Raw genomic sequence first — 21,644 nt, 5'->3', positions numbered from 1 at the left:
TACCATTCGGCTATGTCTCCGTAGTGCATGTTATAAATGCAAGACACTTTTTCATTTTCGAGGACATCGGGGGCCCCTTCACATGATATTTCCATTCATGTTATGCTCATGCAAACATGGTAATCCACTAGGGAAACTCTCCTGGTTTTCAGGTATTGGGAATGCAGAAACATTTCTGTTGTCCCTGTTCCGTGCTCAGACATAAACATGAACATACGCCGATGTGTGGGTGTCACACAAGTCTTGCCCTATCGTTATTTTTGACACGAATGCATGAATTACTTGGGGATGATCACATTCGTTGTGTTTTGGCGGGAAGCACATTCAAATGGGTAACATGCAGCCAGCATAACACATACAGGTAAGCTCCAGTGCTGCGTCACTGGGCAATGCAACATGCATGGTTTTTGCATGGGTGTGAAATCTATCTAGTGAAAGAAATATAGGAGCAGGGCATGGCAATGTGTCAGAAAGATAGAGAATGATTTGGATTTTTGCAGCAGTTACATACACTAACAACAATTAGTATGTGCGCTTGCACTAACTGCGTGCAATTGCACACGCAAAGCACGTCTAAGTTTACTGAGGCATTCCAGGTACTTGAAACACACAAGTGGAAGGCATAGATATAGAGCATGTGCCCTGCACAGTAGATAGGAAAGATGCCACATGCAGGAGGAGGAAAGTAACATTTTTTTTAATTTGGACTGGGTAACTAGTACTTGCACACTTAGTAAAAGGGAATGGATGAGTGTACAATGGCTAGCATGCAATAAACCCTCCAGTAATTCTTTGTAAATTTGTCAATTTTCTAGAGTCGAGGCAGTGGGAGAGAGCCTCTGCGGTGGGGAAGGGTAGCTCCTCCCGTCCTCGCACCGTCACTTTGCAGCAATTCATTTGTTATTCTCTCGACTATTACCAAACTCGTTTTAAACATTTTTGCAGCAGAACGCTTCCTGGATGTTGTTTCACAACTCCCAGTGTATAACCAGAATTTTGGATGAGACGTGGCAAGAGGCCGTTTAGCAGCAATAACGAGTGTGACGTCTTAACAGTGACAGTTATACCATAGTAGGGATAGCGAACATACCAGTAATTATCGTTAAAGGCGTGGCACTGTTAGCCAGGGTGCTCAACCTAAACTGTGCTGAAACAAAAAAAAAAGAAAACATTACTTTTGCACAAATCAAAACTAAACCAGTACAATTTTTCTTCTTCTTTATATAAAGAAAAAAGTAGAGGCATCAATTCGAGTTGGCCACTTTTTCTGGAGTTTTTCATACTTGCACTGCGTGCACTTGTAGTTCAATCATGCTACCTCATTTGTAAAGGCTAAACCCCATGAGAGCGATTTTGTGCCCGACTGTGATGAGCGACGGCTTCGAGCAACAAAACGGGCCGTCGCTTGAACAGATCGCACAGTCTTGTCGCTCGATCGCTCGGTTCTGGAAATTTAGAATTTGTCGCTCGTCACCCAGAAGTGCTTTGAGCGATTATCCAATAGCACGAAGCCAGAACTGGATGTACATCACTCAAATACTATCGCTTGTCGCACAGAACGATTAAACGATTGAATTTTATACGTACGAGAATAAGAACCTACTGCAATACCTTCAGAGGTATTTTTTGCTGCTTTTTAAAGTAAAATACATGAACTTAAATTAACAAAGCATGCGTCGTGCTAGTATCGATGCGTGTTTGCTGCCTTCATACCGGCAACATCGGGAAGACGTTGCTCATAATTGCCGCTCACATGGGGTTGTAGGCGACGAGTGAATGCAACAGCCATCTCCATTGCATCGCTTGTCGCTGTCGCACGCAAGATCGCTTGCATTCCAGAAGTGACAGCCCCATTAGTGTGGTTTTCAATGTGTCACGCTACCAGTACAATCACGAGGAGGAGGAGGAGGAGGAAATAACTTTATTCAGTCCTAAGGTACGCCTCCCCACCCACTCTTGGTTTAGTGCTCGGCAGGGGTCGCGGGCCGCACCCACGTGTTTTAAATTGGCCACCGTGAAATAGTTATCCACTCGTGGGAGACCAATGGATAACTAACAGTGGATAAATATTGAAATGAAGAAGAGCTTCCTACCTGGGCAGTGAAGTTTTTTTATCATGCTAGTAGGTTAACTTAAGTAGGTGCTATAAAAATATCACTTTTGACGCATTGCTTCCGAGGTGTGCTTCCACAATGTGTGTTCTTTTTAAGCTACTTGCAGCTTGAAGAGTGTCATGCATACATTTCTTGTCTTTCCAAGCAGCTCAGGAGAACTGCATAAATAGTTTTCCTGTAGTTATTTTTAGCTAATGCAAAAACAGACCAGTAGACTGTCATTTTTTTTTGCTCCGGAACTGAACCATTTTTGCTGAAATAATACAAAAAAAAAAAAGTACCGGTCTGACATTCTGCTCTCAGCGGTGTGCCAGACCTGTAATGATGGACTGATAGCCGCACTGAATCGGTGGGACTGGCATATGGATTTCAACAGTGTTGACCCAAATTGCAGACCAAGCAAACGCTGGTGTGACAGCATCCTTTATTTCTTCCCAACTAGTTACATTAACATGTTGCTTCCTCCAACTACATAATAGTTATATCACACACGTGCACATGCACAAACATCATCTAGAGCATTTTTCTTTATTTCGCAACCGTGACACCATGAACAAAAATTGCAAACCCTCGCGAAACCTCACACGAAACCACCAAATGCACTCGTGTCACAAACATACTGCTGATGAAACAAACACGCAAACAAGGTGCACGTGACCACCGGAGAAATCAAATGCGAGCTTTTACAACCAAGGCATCCTAACTGATTGCAGCTTGCTAGCCCACGAGTTGCCGTGCATTCGTGTCGGCAGCTACGCAATGGGAAATAAGTGTTAGCCGCCAAAATAACAGCTGCCGCGCATTTCATAAATAACTCGCACATGCTTATCTTTCCTAAAAGCTTCAAGGTACACTAGGTGCCGAAGTGCTGATCAGAGGGCGTGTAATGCATTCTTGGGTGGGACAGAATGTGTGGAACGGCCTCTGCGTGTCGTTCGCAAAGCTCTGGAGACCCACATTTTCAGTCTGGCTCAAAAAACATGTGGCATGCAAAGAAGCTTTTGGTTGAGGTGAAGAATAATGCAGTGCTTCGTCACGCTTATGTAGCAGAAGGAAACACAATGGTGTAGGCATTAAAAACACTTGAGCTAGTCACTGTCAGCAAGAAGCCATTTTACATTTCTACTGGAACAACAAAAAAAAAGGTGAAGATTGACTCTTTGACAGACGGCACCTCTAAATAGTCTTTGTAATGCAAAAAAAAAAAAAATGTCCATGGGCCTAGCTTGTGTGAGAAATGTATGTAATGCACAAATTGCCTGCCTCGCTGCAACTCGTCGGTAAGGTTCTGGAAGCTGCTTTGTGCTGCAGTGAACACATAGAACGACACCAGCCTGCTTGCAAATGTCCTCTGCACTGTAAACAAGGCATATGCGATACGGATGTCACAAGCATATATGTACAGGCACGCGAGAGACACTGTAATATTTACAACATTGACCAGTGAATAGGTGTGTTTACATTGAGAATATGGTACACGACGCCTTCCCTTGGGTGTGTAACGTCTGCTCAAACGGGCTCTGTCTCAGTTAAGGCCAACATGAAAAAGTTTGCAGACAGATGGAGCTGACGGGTGTTTCCGTATGGCTGCGCTGTTTGCTCACTTCTGTCGGGTTACGTCCTACTCTACAAATTTCACGAATGCCATGTGCTGCTGTAATCTACTGCTCGTCTGCTTTGCAGTCGCCAATTCTGAGCAGTCGACACTCGCATTCAGGCAGTTTTAGATAAACTCACTTATTACGATCGCTGCTGACTTTAAGACTTTCAGGACCGTTAGCTCCCTTAAAATCAGGCGGATGCATTATACAAAAAGCAAAAAAAAAAATCCATCTTTGGAATAATATGTTGCACAGTGCTCACGGAACGAAACGCGTCAATTTAGGACTAAGTAATCTGCATACTTTCGTTTGAACTGGCTGCAGTTCGGGTCACATCGACGTAATTCTGGCGCGTACACTTACATCGGAGTCCTCGTCACCTTTGGTGACCAAATTCCTAGCGCCATGACATGGTGCTCTCACGTACTTTGCACATACGTAGGGTTCTACTAAATTCCCCGTGTCCCATTTCATTCCGTGAGCAGTGTACATTGTGTTCAGTTCCTCAGCAGACATGTGCCTTTTGTTCTTATGCCAGATGACCACATACCGATCGGGGCATGTTACACTGGGCAAGCTAGCAGATTTTTGGTAGCCACCTTCAAGATTGGGACAGATTACGGCTGCGAAAATTTGGCGCGACATCACCACTGTAAGCCAGTAGAATGTCAACAGTGAGCACAGCTGAAATGTCTGCACATTATCTGCATGGCATTTTGCTCACAAAAGCAGCTAGCGAGGGAAGCTTAATGCATGCGTGAGGCGGTAATGATGGCTCTTCATAAACTGCAAATTTGACAGCTTGGCATCAGCACTTTCCTTCGGCTTGGCTGCAGATGCTGGAACGAGCATCCATCATGCTGTCTGGGTGTCCTCAGTGCAGTGGTGAAAGTGCTTAAAAAATTTTGATAATAGGTTTTATTTTGTATGGTAATATTCTGGCCATCAGAATCAGCGGGAAAGCAAGCAAAAAGGCATAAATTGTTGATTACTGGCATCATTCTAAAGGAGCGTCACCTATGGCAGTTACAGCTTTCAGGATGCAAGTGCAAGGGAAACAGTGTGATGGTGGCAGTCTCCTTAAAAAACATTAACGAGCATGATTCAGTGAAATGAAATTGCACTTAAAAAGATTGCACATGAAATTGCACACATAAGTACAAGTCGTAAATCAAACCGTCAAAGTTTGCAATGACTTGCCAATTATGACATCTGTCTATGTCTTACTTTCTAAGGACCGCAGTGCCTGCTGTGATACCTTCTGTAACACGGCCACTTTCAATCGTTCGCGAGGCTGATCAGTACTGAATTTCTCGAGTAAGAGTAAAATGCAGAGCGCAGCTGAGTACTGCGAGACTGAAGTCAAGCGTACTTGCAAGAAACATGTAGCAATGTCCAGCCTGCATTGAGTTTGATTTGCATTGACTCTAGCGTACTTGAAGATTACTTGCGATAGGTGCAAAAATGTGTCTGAACAAATCAACATCTTGCAAGTTCATCTCCACGTTGCGCCATAAATCAGAGACTACAAAGTAAGCGACATTAGGTTCTGCCCATCTGCCCAAGGGCCGCATTTACTGCTACAAAAGGTCCCAGATGTTCCGCACGACATGGAAGGGAAGCTTGTCAGAAGGTTGTGGTTCATTCCTCACTACAGAAAATCATGTCGTAAATTTGGGTGGCTTTTGCTGTAGGTAAGATTGGAAATGTGGCGGTGGCGGCTGACAGGATAAAAAGAAACATCTTTTAAAACATACACATAGGGCCACATTTTCTAAAGGTGCAGCTATATTTCAATGCCATGCTGTTCCAACAGAACGTGTCTCGGACTACAAAGAAACAAATGGAGATCCCTTGTCCATTTAAAACCTAGCCAAAACGGTTTTAAACAGGCAAATGTGTTATGTTAGTTCATGAATGCATTGTTGATATGGGGTCATGAAAGCTGGGCAGATCGCGAGTTAGCCACTGAGGAGCGGAAAAATGCGTTCCTTATCCAACGTATGCCCAAAGACAGCACACGACAGCCGACCAAACGTTTCCTTCCGAGGCACGGTTATTGCGGGAGTCTATTGTGTGTGTGTGCACGCCTCGCACAAAAATACATTTTTGTTATTGCAGTCTTTTTTTTTTCTTACCGAGTGACGGAAGTAATCGCAAGTCGCGGAGAGAGAGAAAGTGGTGATATATGGGCACGGACTTCTTTGACGAGTGTTTAAGACACAGCAGGGTTTGTAACGACGACTAGAAGCACAGAGAAAGTGTGCGCGGTTGTTCATCATTCTAATGCTGGCACCTTTTGACGTCGAGTCTAGTTGTGCGGGCATGACTTTTGAATGATGGGAGAGAAGCAAGGACAACATTTTGACAAGATTATAGGAACAGTGTGGAATGTCAACGGCGTGTTCAACACCGTCCATTTTTTTCTGCCACCGAGCATAGCTCTCTGGGCAGAGACTAGATATGCCGAGGTTGTGCCAGTTTGTCCACTGTGCGCCTGTTATCGTCGCGGCAGCACTGCACGGACAAAAAGAATCTCATGGTTACACTGACAGCGGCTCTGCAGTGCAACAATCTGACAGTAATAGTTTACAGAGGGGACAGTTCATGGTGTTGGCCACCTTCAGTATTGCAACTGAAATGCAAATGAACATCACTGAAATGCATCTCCAAGGGAGATACTCACATTGCATGCACTTGGAAGTGCAAAAGCGCCGTCAACGATTTGCAACATGTCTTTAACAAGGCGTTGTGCCAACACAACCTCTCAAAATAGGACAAAAATGTTACAGAAAATAATGTACTTTGACTAGAGTCATAGTCCATCCTACTTACACATGCCATTTGGAACCAATGACGAACACAAAAGTGTCTCTTGGCAGATGCTTATGGCCAAGTAATGACCTGGGGGTCGGGGACAAAACTTTCTGGACTGCATGTGATGTGAAAACATGAAGGGTTTCATCGAATTCAGTGCACCACCGGGAATTAAGTGACACACTAGCATTCTTGGGCGAACAAATTTAATGGTCCCTTCTATGTAGAAAGCTGCATGCATGGGCCACAGTGAAATTCGGCATTTTCTCTGCGGGCACAGTCCACAAACTTTCGTCCCTGGCAGTACATATTGTCCTCCACAATATATAAGAACACGTAGTGCCAAATGAGATCACCCAGAAAATAATTCGGTAATTAAAACAACAGCTAACATTCAGTTTTGCCTGCAATTCAGTGGCACCAATGTGCACCCCTTGACCTTGTGAGCGACCTCACAAGGTCGCAAGTAAAGGTTGCGGCAATGTTACGCTTGAGGCTGAAAGGTAGTGCCTCCAAGACTTGGACAGTGAAGAAAGGATGGCAGAAGTTCTGTAATTAGAGACTCTGCCACAACCACGCATGTTCACGACAGCACCTAATGGTGGCACGCCAGAAATTTCTGGAGTATGAACTTTGCAACAGCAGTGAACGCACTGCACAACAGTATGTGCGTCACGCTCTGCTTCCTGCAGCAGAAATATGGGCGTGTGAATTGTGGGGTGCGCCTTTCTTACATCACCCACAAGGTCGCACTTTTGTTTGCTACGATCACCATCACTGGCACCGCTCTCCACAGTTTTACAAAATATTGTGATGCTCTGGTTCTTATTAAAAACAAGAACCCCTGCCATTATTAGCAACAGATGTTCCTGATAGTGGCAGATAAGCTTCACACAGGTGCTCTGAGAGCCTGTGCACACTTTACACTCTTTAAGATTATACACCTTCTTGCATGTGATTCTGGTCATGCATCAATGGTTTTTGTCAATCTGGTGCGCATTTCCTGAACCAGCCACACTCTCGGCAGGAATACTGTGAAACAGGCTAGCATGGCTCTCCTGGCAGAAAAGTATTGGGCTGGCAGTGTTGGGAGAAATGCACACGAGATTGACACCAAGAGACAAAGTTGCTCCTTAAAGGGCGCCGAATTTTCCAAAGTGTACGCTCCTAAAAAGGTTTGCACCCTTTGGGGCTTATGTTGTCCCACGACAATAATTGTCATCTGCCGTGCTTGAGTTTCCTTTATTGAAAACGTGGCACTCGCTACTTTCCTGTCGAGAATGCTGTGTCACGCTGGTAACGCACAAGCCGTTTGTGACTAGGAAGTACCGGGCTCGCAGTGTTCAAGAAAGGAAATGCGGGCAAGACAGATGACAATTATCGTTGCGGGACGAGATAAGCCCCAAAGCGTGTAAATTTTTTTGTGTGTAGGAAATGGGTGTAATACGGGGTTTCATTATCTGGAGTCTGGAAATATGGTCATTTCGATCAAGGTTTCGATTAGCCACAAGTCCATTGCTTGCCCTAGTAGCTCGAAAAACTAGAGTGGGAATGGTGAGGATACTGGCACATGATGCAGCTTCAGTGTCTCGGAACGCGCGTGCTGTCATCTACAACATTTGTTCTCGCAGATGTTTTCCATGCCACTTCTGACTTATGTCGAGCGCCTTTTGAGCGTGCATTAAGCATTTGTCAAGCCCATGCTCGATATTTGGTTTCCTTCCTCTGCGCAGGAGATGTTTGTTAGTATTCTTACACTCCAACATATATAGGCTGTCAACAGCATCAACACTGTATCAACCGTCGACATGCAAGTCAGTTCCTGGATAGACAGTCTGTAAGAAAGAGTAGACTCTTCTTGCGGGGAAAAGCGATGGAGTGTCTACTCGACTAAGCTGCCTTGGGGAAACGCACACCGTCTTCAACACAACCCAGAGTACACTTGAAATCTACACAGCCATTCACTGTGGCCTTGTAGAGAAACATGGCACTTGCACATAAAGTACACAGGCAATCATAAAATATCTGAAATTTCATCCACACACAGTTTCCACTAGCTGTACGTCGCAATGATAAGTTTTCAAGCAAACATCAGCCCTTTAACAAAAATGCTAGAAGGATGCCAGGCTCGTACAGCCTCTGGGGATATACCATTGTTCTCAATGGGTAAGCCAGACGACCTGCGCACTTTTCGTCGCCTTGTTTACTTTTTTTTTTTTCCACCAGGTATTCTGCACATTGTGTTCAATCCTGTTCTTGAAAGAAAACGTGTTGGCAAAGAGAGAGAATGTCCGACGTGGATCCTAAAAAAAACTGCAAATGTCTCTAAGTTTTAGTACACAAGCATTGCTGCATCTCATTCTCCAGGATTTATACCACAATATCCCGAGTCATCTCCAATACCCAAATTGTGCCCACCTCCCTTGTGTAGCAAAATATCACTTCGACAAAACACACCGAGAGATCATGAGCTGCCAGGCAAAAGCACCACAAATCGCGCAGTGCTGCACACTCGTGCAAGGAGCAATTTGTAGGTGACTGTAAGCAACATGTTTCTTGTTGTGACTGTAACTGTGACTTGTGACTGCAAAAACAGTGACTGTAAGCAACATGTCTGCCTGCCTGTTGTCGAAAGTAAGTGTTCACTAGTGATGTATGGCAAGCACATTCCTCTCTCTGGCAAACACTTACAAACGTATTGCTTACTAATTCCTGTCGGCAATGCAAGCATGTCTTGTGAACGTGGAGAAATCATTCACCCCATTTTTCCCTGACAAGCTATATCCGCTGGTGGGGTGGGCGGTGACACGGAATATTATGGTAGTACCAGTGGCTGTAAGTCGAACGCATGATGTCCTGACTGCACAAGCTTTTTCAACAAATGTACCGATACTTTAGGTTAAGTACAAGCCGAGCAACTGACCCACTACTGACCTCATTGTCACCGTACTGCTAAGTAGGGTTTGCCTAGAGTAATAAACCTAATTTAATTCCCCGCTCTTTCTCCCAGCTACAGGCAAGCCAGAGCAAATGCCATGCTTTCCTCTGGCCGAATACACAAACAGTAACCGTACACCCATAGCAGAGTCTCCTACTGTGCGCGGCTGTGAGGCCCCTTATGCAAGATCCTGACATACAGTCAAACTTAAAGAAAGACGACATTCGCGCCACCTAGTAACAACACAAGAAAGTTAATTAAGCCTTTCTCTTTTTTTTTTTCTCTGTAAGCAGCAAAGTATCACACACTTTCTTAGGCTTTGTTGTCCAGCCAACATTGCAATTATTTTACTTCGACACATGTTACATATACAGTGGGCAGGACCTTCAATTTACACAACCAGAAAGCACTGTAACAGCAAAATTTACGCTGTCAGTGAGTGCAAAAGAAAAACTGCTCATAAGGACACCAAACACCTAGTTCCAGCCAGATCTTGTCTCTTTGGAGCTGTCATCACACAAGTACTTTCACGCTAGGAACAAACACCCTGGTCACACTCTGCATAGAATGGTTTGAGAGGACTCCATGGCGCACAATTCGGCTCGAAATTCTTTCCTTGATAGCGTATAGTGGCGAAGATATGAAACGGGGGGGCCTCCCAGCTGTACACACAGTACGAGGCCCTGCTCTTGCGTGCACGGCCGACACACAGACAGAAGACACGTAGATCACCAGTTTTCCCTCCCCTTGGCTGGAGACATGCATACAGGTTGAAGGAGTAGAGGAGGGCCCAAAAGAGAGGGAGCTAGAGGGATCACAGACGGGGAACATGGGGCAGGCTAGTAGGCCGGTGCCTGGAAGTTTCCACCACCCATGCCTCCGGGGTCAGCTTTGGTGGAGAAGGGAGGCTCCTGGTAGGCATCGCCCATGTCCCCAGGGTAGCCACCAGTGAAGGGTGTGCCCCCCCCACCACCCATGCCGGTTGGGTCAGCCTCGTAGCTCGGCATGAAGGGTGCATCAGCGCCTTGTCGGTAGCGTTGGTAAGCAAGCAACACGCAGCCCACCTGCGGTGTAACATTGGTTTGTGCTAGAGTGCTCTTCCCAAAGAACGAGCCCTGCTTTCGCTGGCTTGTGCCCCTGTCAGACGGACAAATTCAGCACCATTTTGAGGGAATGCACTTCGCCATTAGCGACACTCGCAGCCTGTCACACAGGAAGGCTTAGTGACACTTGCTGAAGAACTCGCTCACCGGCGAGTGTGTTTCTCGAACTCACTTCACTGTGTTGAAGTGTGAAGCCTCAATGGTAGTGTCTCAAAAATCAATAAAATAATACTCAGTGCAGGGTCGGCACTACTTCTGGAGCCGATTTGTTGCGATTTCAAGTGATCTGAGCATCCCTGCTTATGGAAAATGCTATTCTTTCTCTTTCAATGAAGGGCATCTTGTAGACACCAACGCATCGCCATTCTCAGCACTTTGGAACACGCAGCATGCCATTTGGGTGTCGAGCGTGATGCCATCTTGCCTTTCCTCATGACAATTGATCCTGTTAATGTGGTTTTGCAAATATTACTTAAAATAAATTTGCTGGCTTATTTACTGACTGACACTGCCATCAAATTCAATTGACACTTTCCTTTGTCACCTGGCAGCTACTGCCAAGTGTGACTTGCTGCAGGCAAATTGCAGTAAGTAGTAAGTGCACTGTAAAAGGTGCAGTGGTTTAAAACAAGAGGCTGATAAAATAATTGTTTTATTTAAACATTATCTATTGCAGGAATATACATCGTTATTTTTGTCTTTTTTAATAACCGAACGGAAAAGGGTAGCTATCACCAGTGAACGGTGATGATAACTCCTTGATTTATTTTTATTTCAACAAAATATTACACATGCAAGCACTTGCGTGTATCGTCTTCTGCTCTAAAACAGTGCCTCCTTTATTTCCCAAGTGTGCATAAAAAATTGCTCGCATTAAATTAGCAATCTGCTAATAGTACAGCAGTTGCTCTGGATGTACTACCTTCAGTTTTATTTTACGAAGCATTCAGCACCAGCCATCACAGCAGCATGAGGGTAGTACACAAATTAAGTTTCAACTTCCGCACCGATATTCAGCAAATCTTGCGGCCATGTGACAAATGCCAGCACAGGAATGACCTGACAGAATGAAATCTGACATGCTGTAGTGTAGATGCATAATGGAAGGCACAGATGCAAGCAGCAGTGCTTACTAATGGGGACATACTGTGGTAGCGGGTTAAACCAAAGCACGCAAAACATTTACTGCAATTACCAAATGTGTATCCACTTCACTGCCAGCGTAAACATGCCAGCAGCAAGTAAGATAATCACACACATTTTTTCCATCCTCAAAGTGTTGCAGAACAGAGTGATGTTTCTTGCACGCTGTGCTTGATCGCTGTGTTGCCTGATGTCGCCAGTAGTACTACTGGTCTAAGTCTTGGTCATGTCACCTGGTATTATGGTGCATGTCCATGATGACACTTCTTGGCTAAGTTTAAACTCTCTATTGATACCTGTACGAAATGAAGTCGCACATAGAAAATGTTCTTTGCCAGCAATCAGTGTTCAACGATTAATGTTCAACACCTCATAGAAGTTTCACCTACTCCCTCGAGTTATGTTGAATTTTCTAACTTGCTGTCTTCACTACCGATGTTTCTGCAGCGCAGTTTTGCACTACTCATACAGGAGGAACCATATAACCGGCAAGTGCATGCCAGTCAAGTGGTACACGACTGGAAACCATGAGCTGCAGTGATGAACAACAGACCACTTGACAATCGGCCTAACCACAGGTTCTTGCCTCTGCCATGAAATGGTGCCGCAAGTGCTCGTGGCTCTGTCAGAGCACTCTTCACAGTGCGCTCCTCCTGCTCGCCTGTGTTGGGTTGCCTTGGCTTTTCCAAGGCAACCACTGCGCGATGAAGTTTGGGAAGGCAAGGAGTACTAAGCCACAGCCCACACTCACCCACGTGAAGATGGAGAAAAAGCTGAAGGCGATGGCCGCTCGAATGTTGTTGAGGCCGTAGCCATCGCTTGGCATGTCCGACTTGCGCCAGGCGTCGCACAGGTAGCAGAAGCACACGACCCACATGAATGCCCACAGGCCTGCACGCAACAAACCAGAGCACATGTAACTCCCTCGTATAGCAGAGGAGCAGTGAACTCCTAGATATACCAGGGCGCAGCAGGAGATTAGTGTGGTCTAGATGTAGCTAGCATACAGTGCTGCATGTGTCTAACAGTATGCAGTAAGCTCTTGCTATAACAAAATTGTTTTATTCAAAGTTTTTCATGGTTTCAACTGCAACACATGCACTTTAGACCTGATTATTCATTCATTCATTCATTCATTCATTCATTCATTCATTCATTCATTCATTCATTCATTCAATTCATTCATTCATTTACACATGCTGTCAATCCCTCTTGGGATTATAACAGGAAGGGCGCAAGTGCTGCAGTGGTAGTTGTGAACAACAAAGCAAATAATAATAAAGCCTATCATTATAAGAGCATTATTACAAAAGCATTCAGCAGGCTAAAACAACAGAAATAAACACACCTGGAGTGAAGACTAGTGAAGTAAATAAACTGGAGTGAAACTAGTGAAAAAGACTGGACTGACAGCGAGTGCGTTCTAGAATGTGAAATGGGAAATCTACACGAGACCAATCAGTGGACTGATGGCAATATTTTTCTTTCCTTTCTATCAAGCACAGGTGTTGGTGAAATTTCACCATTGAAATTTTACCGCTATCAAGCGTTATTTCAATATGCATTTTGAAAGCCTCGGAGTTGTCGGAGCTTACCTCCTGCAATACTATGGCTCCTTGTAGGAACTCCTCACTCTTAACAAAAAACTGCTTTTTATTAGGACAAAGTTTGTCACCTGTTCTGATTACTTGGTTACAAACTTGGTTATAATGAGGGTCTAGTGTGATTATTTTCTTTCAATACATCCGCAGATGCAGGGTACTTCCGTTTTGGTAAAAAGTGTGCTTATAACATCAGATTCAATAAATGTGAAGTGCAGCATTTTCTCAAGCCACTGCGACATCATGGGTTGCACCAGACTACATTACAGAATGTGGAAGAGGCTAGCAGCCAGGGACCATGACCTACATAAGCAACTTGCTGTAACCACTGGTTAGCAGACTCATTGCCACTGATTACGAGCGATCAGATACTAGCTTAATCTTTCACTTTAGTCATCTATAAATTAGTTATTGTGAACTGGCACAAGCCCATCAAGGTTTTGGTCTGTGCTGTGATCACTGCACCTGCGTTTTGGTAAGTGCACGCCATCTTGTATCGTACACATTTTCATCATGACCAAATCACTGCAGGTCATCTATGGTGCAGCTGGCGACAAAAAGTGGCAGCAAGCCTGCGTACATATTTGTGGATAAAACGAATGGCATCTGGGATTCTGTGACGATGCCTGTCTCAGATTTGAATGCCCAATGCCAGAAGCGATTTGATGGTCAAAAAGAAAAGCGAGTAAAAAGCACACACACGCAGACAGCTGTGGACATACCAGAGAATGCCATGTCGGCGACAACGGCCCGGCGACGGATCTTGATGCTGGAGAAGCTCTCGAACATGGCCTCAATGGCAAGAAAACCACAGGCGCCCAGGAAGGCGAGCACTCCAACGGCCACGCCGAAGTTGCAAGCATTGGAGTCACTGTTGTATTGGCACCGCTCGTCCACCCAGGCACCAGACGAGATGCACCCGAACACCACAATGGCGAATAGCTGCGGAGAAAAATGGTTCAGAGGCAAGGGAAAGCAATAAGTAGCAAAACACAGAACTGGCGCAGTCATGTAACCAATGTTCTGCACAGTTTGCTTTAGTATATGAATAAAACCTCAATACAGCAAATTATCCAACATAAAGAATATAGTATATATAACAAATATATGTTTATAGGGAAGTCATTTTCATGCTGGATATGACTTTGTTATAACAATGCTCAGCTGCACTGCTTTCTGCTTTGTTCAAACATGGCAGAGGTTCACAGAAAGACAGGGACTCGAACGGATGTTGTCCCTGTCGAAATGTTGGCTCCCGCTTGAGACATCCCTTGTTTGACTGCCGTTAATCACTCCTGCTTTGCAGTACACTAAATGGTTGATACTGGAATCTGACAACTTGCAGCAGAAGTGCGAATTAGCAGACTGAGAAGACAACTGCTAGTTTAAGAGTAGTTTGCATTTGCAAGTTGTCCTTCATGTCTGCACATATTTTGAGGCAACGAGTTGTCGCAACTGAAGGTAACATATCCTTCTGAACAGCATGACATACATTTCACGTACAATTCAAAGTAATTCAATCCACAGCACCTACGATGAGATATGTTGTGGAGCTGCAGCCTAGGACCTCTGTAGAAATTGGTAGCTCTAAAGCCCAACAGATTAAGAGGGTGCTGCTTAATACTCAAAAACTCTGAAAGGTGTCAGAGCATGAGACGTGACACAAAGGCTCTGCAAAAGATCTTGCCGTCTCTGTGTATGTAGACTTGGGGTTACGTGAGCTCCAGGTGGTGAAAACTAATCCGGAGCTCCCCATTATGGCATCTTTCATAGGCTGATTGCGAGTTGCTCTGGAGAATAGGAGCTTGATAATAGAACCTTATAGTGCCTAACATATCATTTCTACTATGCCTAGTTTGATACCACAAACTTCTGATTTAAGTATGCTAAACTTGACACATACGCTTTAGTGTTTTTGATAAGCTGGAACAAGGTCTCCATCCCTTCAACTCAACCAGTTGTGAAGAATTCAGCAAGCCAATTACTAATTTCTGCCCCAATTAAATTTTTGCTCGGAAATGCATTTTTTTTTTTACAAATGTACTCTCCATGGCTAGAAATAAAGAGGAACAAGTTGTTGTACTTTTCACTGATGTGGAACTGTATTTGGGCATTACAATGCTAACTTAGTTGAGATTTGGTCACTCATACATTGGTTTGACACCTGTGACAAATATTGTATGTGGCAGTATTTTTGGACAACCAAAAGTCCTTCTGAACAGTGCTCATCCTAGCTAGCTTAAAATCTTTCCTCTTCACGTGGTCAGTTTATAGCCATTAGACCAATCACCACCAGCCCCATCAGCTGGTCCAATGCTGGACAAATCACCCTCGCAAGGATTTTCGAGTATCCCTATCCTATTACAGCACCCATTTTTTGCATGCGAATTTTCTAACCTTGTCAGTCCATCTGACTTCACAATATACTTAAAAGTATTCAATTTCACCTGATATCTGTTACCAATCGTAATAGACTAACAACAAAGAAGCTAACAAGGATGTTCGTCCCCCCACATTTATAGCCATCAGAGAGAGACCCCTTGACCAACCCACAGTCAATTCAGAGGTTTCCTTGTGCAAGTTTCTACTGTTTTATGCTAAACCATACTGATAAAGAGTCGGACGATTTAGGATTACAACAGATAAAAGGCATTGATACCTCAGCTGCCAGAGCAATGTGTTAGATTTTTCAATTCTCGTGCACATTTTGATTTTGGCATTGATTGAGTTGCATGCTGGGAACAAGAGCTCTGATACCATGTTCAGGTGACAACAATCTTAGTCACTACAGTTTCACTTATAGTCAAGTCTATTTTTCTTTTTTCTTCTTTTTTAAATTTTTGGTCAGATGAATCTATGACAAGAATGCAGCTTTACACAGAGATGTTGCTGTAAATGGCTTTCTAGTCACCTATCTCTCAGCTGTGCAAGCTGTCAATCGTGCCTCTAGAGTCGTCAGTGCAGACCCCTTCCGATTATTCACTTGAGGACATTTGTAAGTTTGCTGACCACAGTCCAAGGAACACCACAGTAGACCACTGGCTATTTTCTATGCACAGAACAGCTTTGAAATGGCAATGAGCAAGGTTATAAGAATAAGGCATGTCGCGCCTTTGTTTTTTGAGACACATGCGTGAGGGACAGCTCTGATATGCTAAGTTTAAGTCTTTCACATCTAAGACCAGATGTAAATGAAGCATGAACCTGATACTGTATAAAGCAACTGAAAAAAATGATAACCTCACTTTCACTTTGTTCTGCCTCTCCTGTGTGCAACATCTTGACAGCACATGGCGGCATTCATTAACCAGCGGCTAGTCCTCAGACACAGATAGTCATGGACTATGTCCTATAGGTGAATCTCTTTAATAATGGAGTCGCATCCAATATTGCAATAGCTTTATTGTATCCAATATTTCTTATAACCGTACACTTAAGAAGGAACACTTAAGTCTACATCACTATATCCAATGAGTTGTCATATCTGTGCTAGTTATAGTTAAGTCTAACTGTAACAGTTTTAGCAGACTATCTGTAGTGGACTACGCCCATGTCCCACACAGTCCTAGCACACAGCTAATCACACCAATTTTCGAGGCTGCATCCCTGATGTTGTGCAAACCCTGCACATGTAATGCCGCTCAGACATGGCTTTTGACCCCACACATCAATGCATGGTGACAACAATTTACCATAAATTTTACGGCAACCCTTTTCTAGACGTCTTGCGCAAAAAAAAATAATGCCAAAGAAAATCTTGGTATGCCTGCAGTGTTCTTGCCATCGCTTTCCTTGTTTCTTGTTTTTGCGTTCTCACAAACCTTTTGGATGCAGCTGAATTCCACCTAGTATTTCGAAGAGTTAAGGCATCACCACAGGAAGTACCTTTATAGCAAGCAGCTAGCACACCTGTGCTTGTGTTTCTTTCCATGTCCTGTGTGGCCCTGTTGAATCTGCTCTTCACCACGGTGAAAGGCAATTTTTTCCTTGCTATGAAAACTCTGTGTGCCATGCACAGATTGAAATAGATGGCAGCATTTAACTTCTGGTAGACTGCAAGCACTGGGACCGGAGGAGGATAAACGAAATAGTCACGTGATCTCGGACCTTAAGTAGAAACAGTCTGGACTTTGATCATGATCAAATTAGTAATCATAAAATAATCCATGTCACCTTCACCTTTATTCCCAGCTTACGCCGTTCTTACAAAAAGGTGATCCGCCTCTATGACAAAGGCATAAATAACGAACGACACGACGTTTATAAAATATTTGAATCAAGTTTTCATTTGCGCTCTGTGGAAAACAACTGCAGTCTCTCTTTCAGAATAAACTTAACGCCCTAGCAGAGAAGTACATTCCAACTATAACTGTTCGTGCTAACCGACATCAGCCATGGTTTAACAAAACACTTAAAACTCTCGAGAATCTAAAGAGATGTCTTTTTCAACCTGCAAGAATGAAATCAAGCCCCGGTTCCTGGGAAAGATACTACGAGTCTGAGCATGTCTACTTGGACGCTATCCGCAGACATAAACACTCATTTTATCATAACGACCTTCACTGCATGATAACTGACAACCCGAAAAAATTTGGCACATCATTCATCCCCACACACCCCGTACTATCAGTATCCCAAACGAAATGGGTGATCCCTTATTAGACGCTGACTGCGCTAACATTTTTAATGCAACATCTTCTTCAGTTTTCACCATGGAATCCGATACGCCCATTCAAAGCATTTCTGCTCCTACCATGTTAAATGCCTGCAATCGTTTTTTCATTAAACGGTATCTGCAACATAATAGAAAACCTCAAGATGTCATCGTCTGCTGGCCCTGACAAAACTGCTTCAATACTCCTAAAGAACACTAAAATCATTTCTGCTTCTTTTTTAATCTTGCTGTTTTCCTATTCATTAACCACAGGTAACCTACCGATCGAATGGAAAGTGGGCAAGGTCGCTCTGGTCTACAAATCAGGTAGTAGGAACTCGCCACTAAAATACCTCCCGATTTTTATAAAAAGCGTCCCTTGCAAAATCATGGAACATGTCATTTTACCACAATTAATGGACTTTCTCGACTCACACGATTTTTTTCATTCATCACAGCACGGTTTCCGCAAGGGATTTTCTTGTGAAACTCGGTTGGCAATCTTTCTTCATGATCTGCATTCGAACTTCAATACTAATACACAGACTGACGCACTTTTCCTCGATTTCACAAAAGCCTTTGACAAAGTAGCCCATCAATGCCTGCTTCTAAAACTATCACAGTTTTATATTCGCCCTAATGTTCTAAGATGGATAAAAGGATTTCTTACTAATCACTCAAAGTGTGTACAAATCAATAATAGTGCTTCTAACCAGCTTCCTGTAACATCAGGCATTCCACAGGGCTCTGTGCTAGGACCCCTCCTGTTCTTAATATATACCACTTAATGTCTCTAGTCACATCCCCGTATTTGCTGACGATTGTGTTGTCTACCACGCCATAACTAACATCAGTGACCAAGTATTACTTCAGAACGACCTAAACAATATTCAAAATTGGTGTGATGACTGGCTAATGCTACTAAGTCCTTCTATATGCAAAGCAATGTCAGTAACCCGCGGTCAAAATCCTCTCGTAATCTCTTAAGTAATAGAAAACAAGTCTATTGCACCATTTAAATCTTTCCAATACTTAGGCATCACTTTCTCATGACCTTGACTGGTGTTCGCATGTGAATAACGTTATAACATCTGCTAACAAAAAGCTAGGTTTTTTTTTAAACGCCACTTACGAAAAGCTGCTCCCCACGTAAAACTACTAGCATACAAATCGTTCATCAGACCTAAACTTGAATACGCTTCTGCTATCTGGTACCCGCATGAAATTTACGTTATTAACACTCTTGAAGCCATACAGAATCGCACAGCTAGTTTCATTCACTCAGCATATTCTTACAACATCAGCGCATCATCCTTAAAAGCAGACACCAATTTATTAACTCTTTCGTATCGCTGTTGCATCGCCAGCTTATTATTTCACAAATTTTTTTATACTTTGCTCGCCATTGCACCATACATTTAACCGCTGGCACGAACATCACGTCGTACTGGTCATTTATTAAGTGTTGCTCGCCCCAAAATGAGCACTGTCACTTTTTCGTCCTTGTCTTTCCCTCGTGTAGTTGTAGACTGGAATGGTGTTCCTTATGACATCGCTGCCATCACCAGTTCATCTGCATTCACAAAAGAAATGTCAGCAATTCTCTCACCCTAACTAATATTGTTTTAACTATTGTTGTAATCCCACCCCTTATGTAATACCCCCATGTGGGGTCTTTAAGGAAATAAAGAGAAAAATATGGGTGATGTAGGTATAACATCAGCATTAAAAATTCATAGATTGTATGTAGGCGATCACTAAATCACATGTTCTTTATTGCTACCTAAAAACATGCAGACAAATATGCACTTAACTGCATAAAGAAGAATACACCTAATTACATTTTCTTCATCTTATTTTTTTGTATGCATGTCTATACGTAATGCATATGTGCCACAAATTGTGTATGTTGTGTACGTGTATATGGAGTGCACCGGCTATAAAAAATTATTTGTCCTTTCCATTTTGGAGAAAGAGTTATACATCATGTTCTTATATGTGCTGCTAATTATAATAGCCACTTCTGAAACGCATGCTTCGATGTATGTGCGTTTCCAGCAAGCTTAAATACAAATTCATTGTGCACCACTTATGAGTAGGAATATCCATGTTCACTGCATGTCTTTGTACGTGAGCGAATTTCCATGGTATATCGATTCCAACAATTCTAGCAAACCTGCGAAACAAACTTATTTAAGCGTCATAATTACGAATACATACTGCGATCTCAATGCTCAATGAACTGCAAACATAGCGCGTCGTTTATAAACAGTCGCTCCCACCCTTTCTCTCTTAAGGCCTTGTCGTCTGGCCGTTCGCAAGTACTCTGAGAAAAAGCCGGCACAAATGCATGCACGTGCAACGCAGCTGTGCGTAAGAGTAATCGCCTTCATTCGCACGCCAGTTTTTACTGCCCCGCCCCACGTTTTTCGAAGTGCAGTCAGTGAGTGATAATTCACTGCACGCGAGCAGCTCGATATCGCGCGCGAAGTCCGCTGCGCCTGCATGCATCCCACAGCAGGGCCAGCAGGGTTGGGCTTCGCCGCGCGGCGTTCCCTTCTCCCCGCGCGCGTCGGCGTTCTTCGGAAAGCGAAAGTGAAAGCGCGGTCATGCTCGAACGCGCGTCCCCGCATGCCGCCGACTCATCGAGCTGGAAAAGAACGCGCCGGATACGCACGACACGCAAAGGGCGCGAGAGCGTTTTTAGCAGCCGCGCAGCATCGCCCGCCGGCCCGGCAGGACACGGTCCGCCATTCCCAGCGAATCGAGCAGGGAACGTCCGCGGCGAAAAATCAATATAGCCTCCCCCGAACCACCACACACAGATGCACGCCGCGCCACTCGCGATTGCGGCACCTCGACAAAGAAACAGGCTGCGCGGGCGATCTCTCTCGCCCGCGGTCAGAATGTTGCGAGATTGAGGGACCGAGCGACTCACCCAGCACAATATCCTAAGCATGACTTGCGGTTTTAGCGCGAAAGTGATCGGGTCGAATCCTCCGCCGGCCTTGCCAGCGCCGTACGCTCCTCCGTTCATCTTGGATCGGTCGTTCGGTCACCGGCGCTATCGACGTCCACTTGACACACACACAAACTTTCCTATACGGCTTCGGCGGGAGAAACCGGCGTGAATTCACTCGTCGACGACTACGGCGGTGTATCGCGTGCGACTGCGAGGGCTCGCGTTCGTTGGATTGGCTTTTAGCGAAACTAGCGTCTTCGGCGCCAGCGCGCGCTGCGCTGAGGAGAAGTTCACTTGAAGGAGGCGAACGCCGCCACTCATGCCAGCCGATCCATCGCTGGGAACTTTGTTCGCCTCGCCGACGCCCCACGGTGGGAGGAACTGGGGTGGTTATCTGGGCCGCTAGGAACCTCGTCTCCGCGAACACTGAATGAGGGCACGCCACAGATTCTTATTTTGATCGGTTCACTTTTTTTTCTTTCAATTATTATTATTTTTTTATTCCTGCGCGGAGAGGTTGGCATCACCGTGCGAATGGAGAGCAGTAGAACAGTGGGACGCGCCGTCAGCGCCGCTTAATACTAACTAAAGTTTAATGTTTTATCTTGAGCTGTACACCCTAATTAAAATTGTGAACATTAATAGTTCATTTACATTGCTTTTTGCATTAATTAAAGAGCCGATAAGTGTTGTTTCTCGATTTTGTTGCAC

At 44.3% G+C, this 21,644-nt stretch overlaps 1 protein-coding gene across 1 annotated transcript; it reads right to left on the bottom strand.

Moving 5' to 3' along the window:
- Window positions 1–2,521: 2,521 nt before the first annotated feature.
- Window positions 2,522–21,613, bottom strand: LOC140212843 (synaptogyrin-like). The gene is made up of 4 exons (XM_072289632.1): window positions 20,910–21,613; window positions 14,040–14,259; window positions 12,468–12,607; window positions 2,522–10,534 (listed from the first exon to the last, which is right to left on the bottom strand). Exons 1-4 carry the CDS (start codon window positions 21,006–21,008, stop codon window positions 10,310–10,312), a joined length of 684 nt encoding a protein of 227 aa, XP_072145733.1. The 5' UTR covers window positions 21,009–21,613; the 3' UTR covers window positions 2,522–10,309.
- Window positions 21,614–21,644: the final 31 nt, after the last annotated feature.

This window comes from Dermacentor andersoni, chromosome 8 (genome assembly GCF_023375885.2).
Source record: "Dermacentor andersoni chromosome 8, qqDerAnde1_hic_scaffold, whole genome shotgun sequence".
Lineage (NCBI taxonomy): Eukaryota > Metazoa > Arthropoda > Arachnida > Ixodida > Ixodidae > Dermacentor > Dermacentor andersoni.
This window is presented reverse-complemented; position numbering and strand designations above follow the sequence as displayed.

Coding starts and splice junctions, on each gene's coding strand:
- LOC140212843 (XM_072289632.1), bottom strand. CDS start 21,008: ATGAACGGAGGAGCGTACGGCGCTGGCAAGGCCGGCGGAGGATTCGAC. Junction 14,260..20,909: donor TGCTTAGGATATTGTGCTGG/GTGAGTCGCTCG, acceptor TTTTCTCCGCAG/CTATTCGCCATTGTGGTGTT. Junction 12,608..14,039: donor CGCCGACATGGCATTCTCTG/GTATGTCCACAG, acceptor TGTTGCGTGCAG/GCCTGTGGGCATTCATGTGG.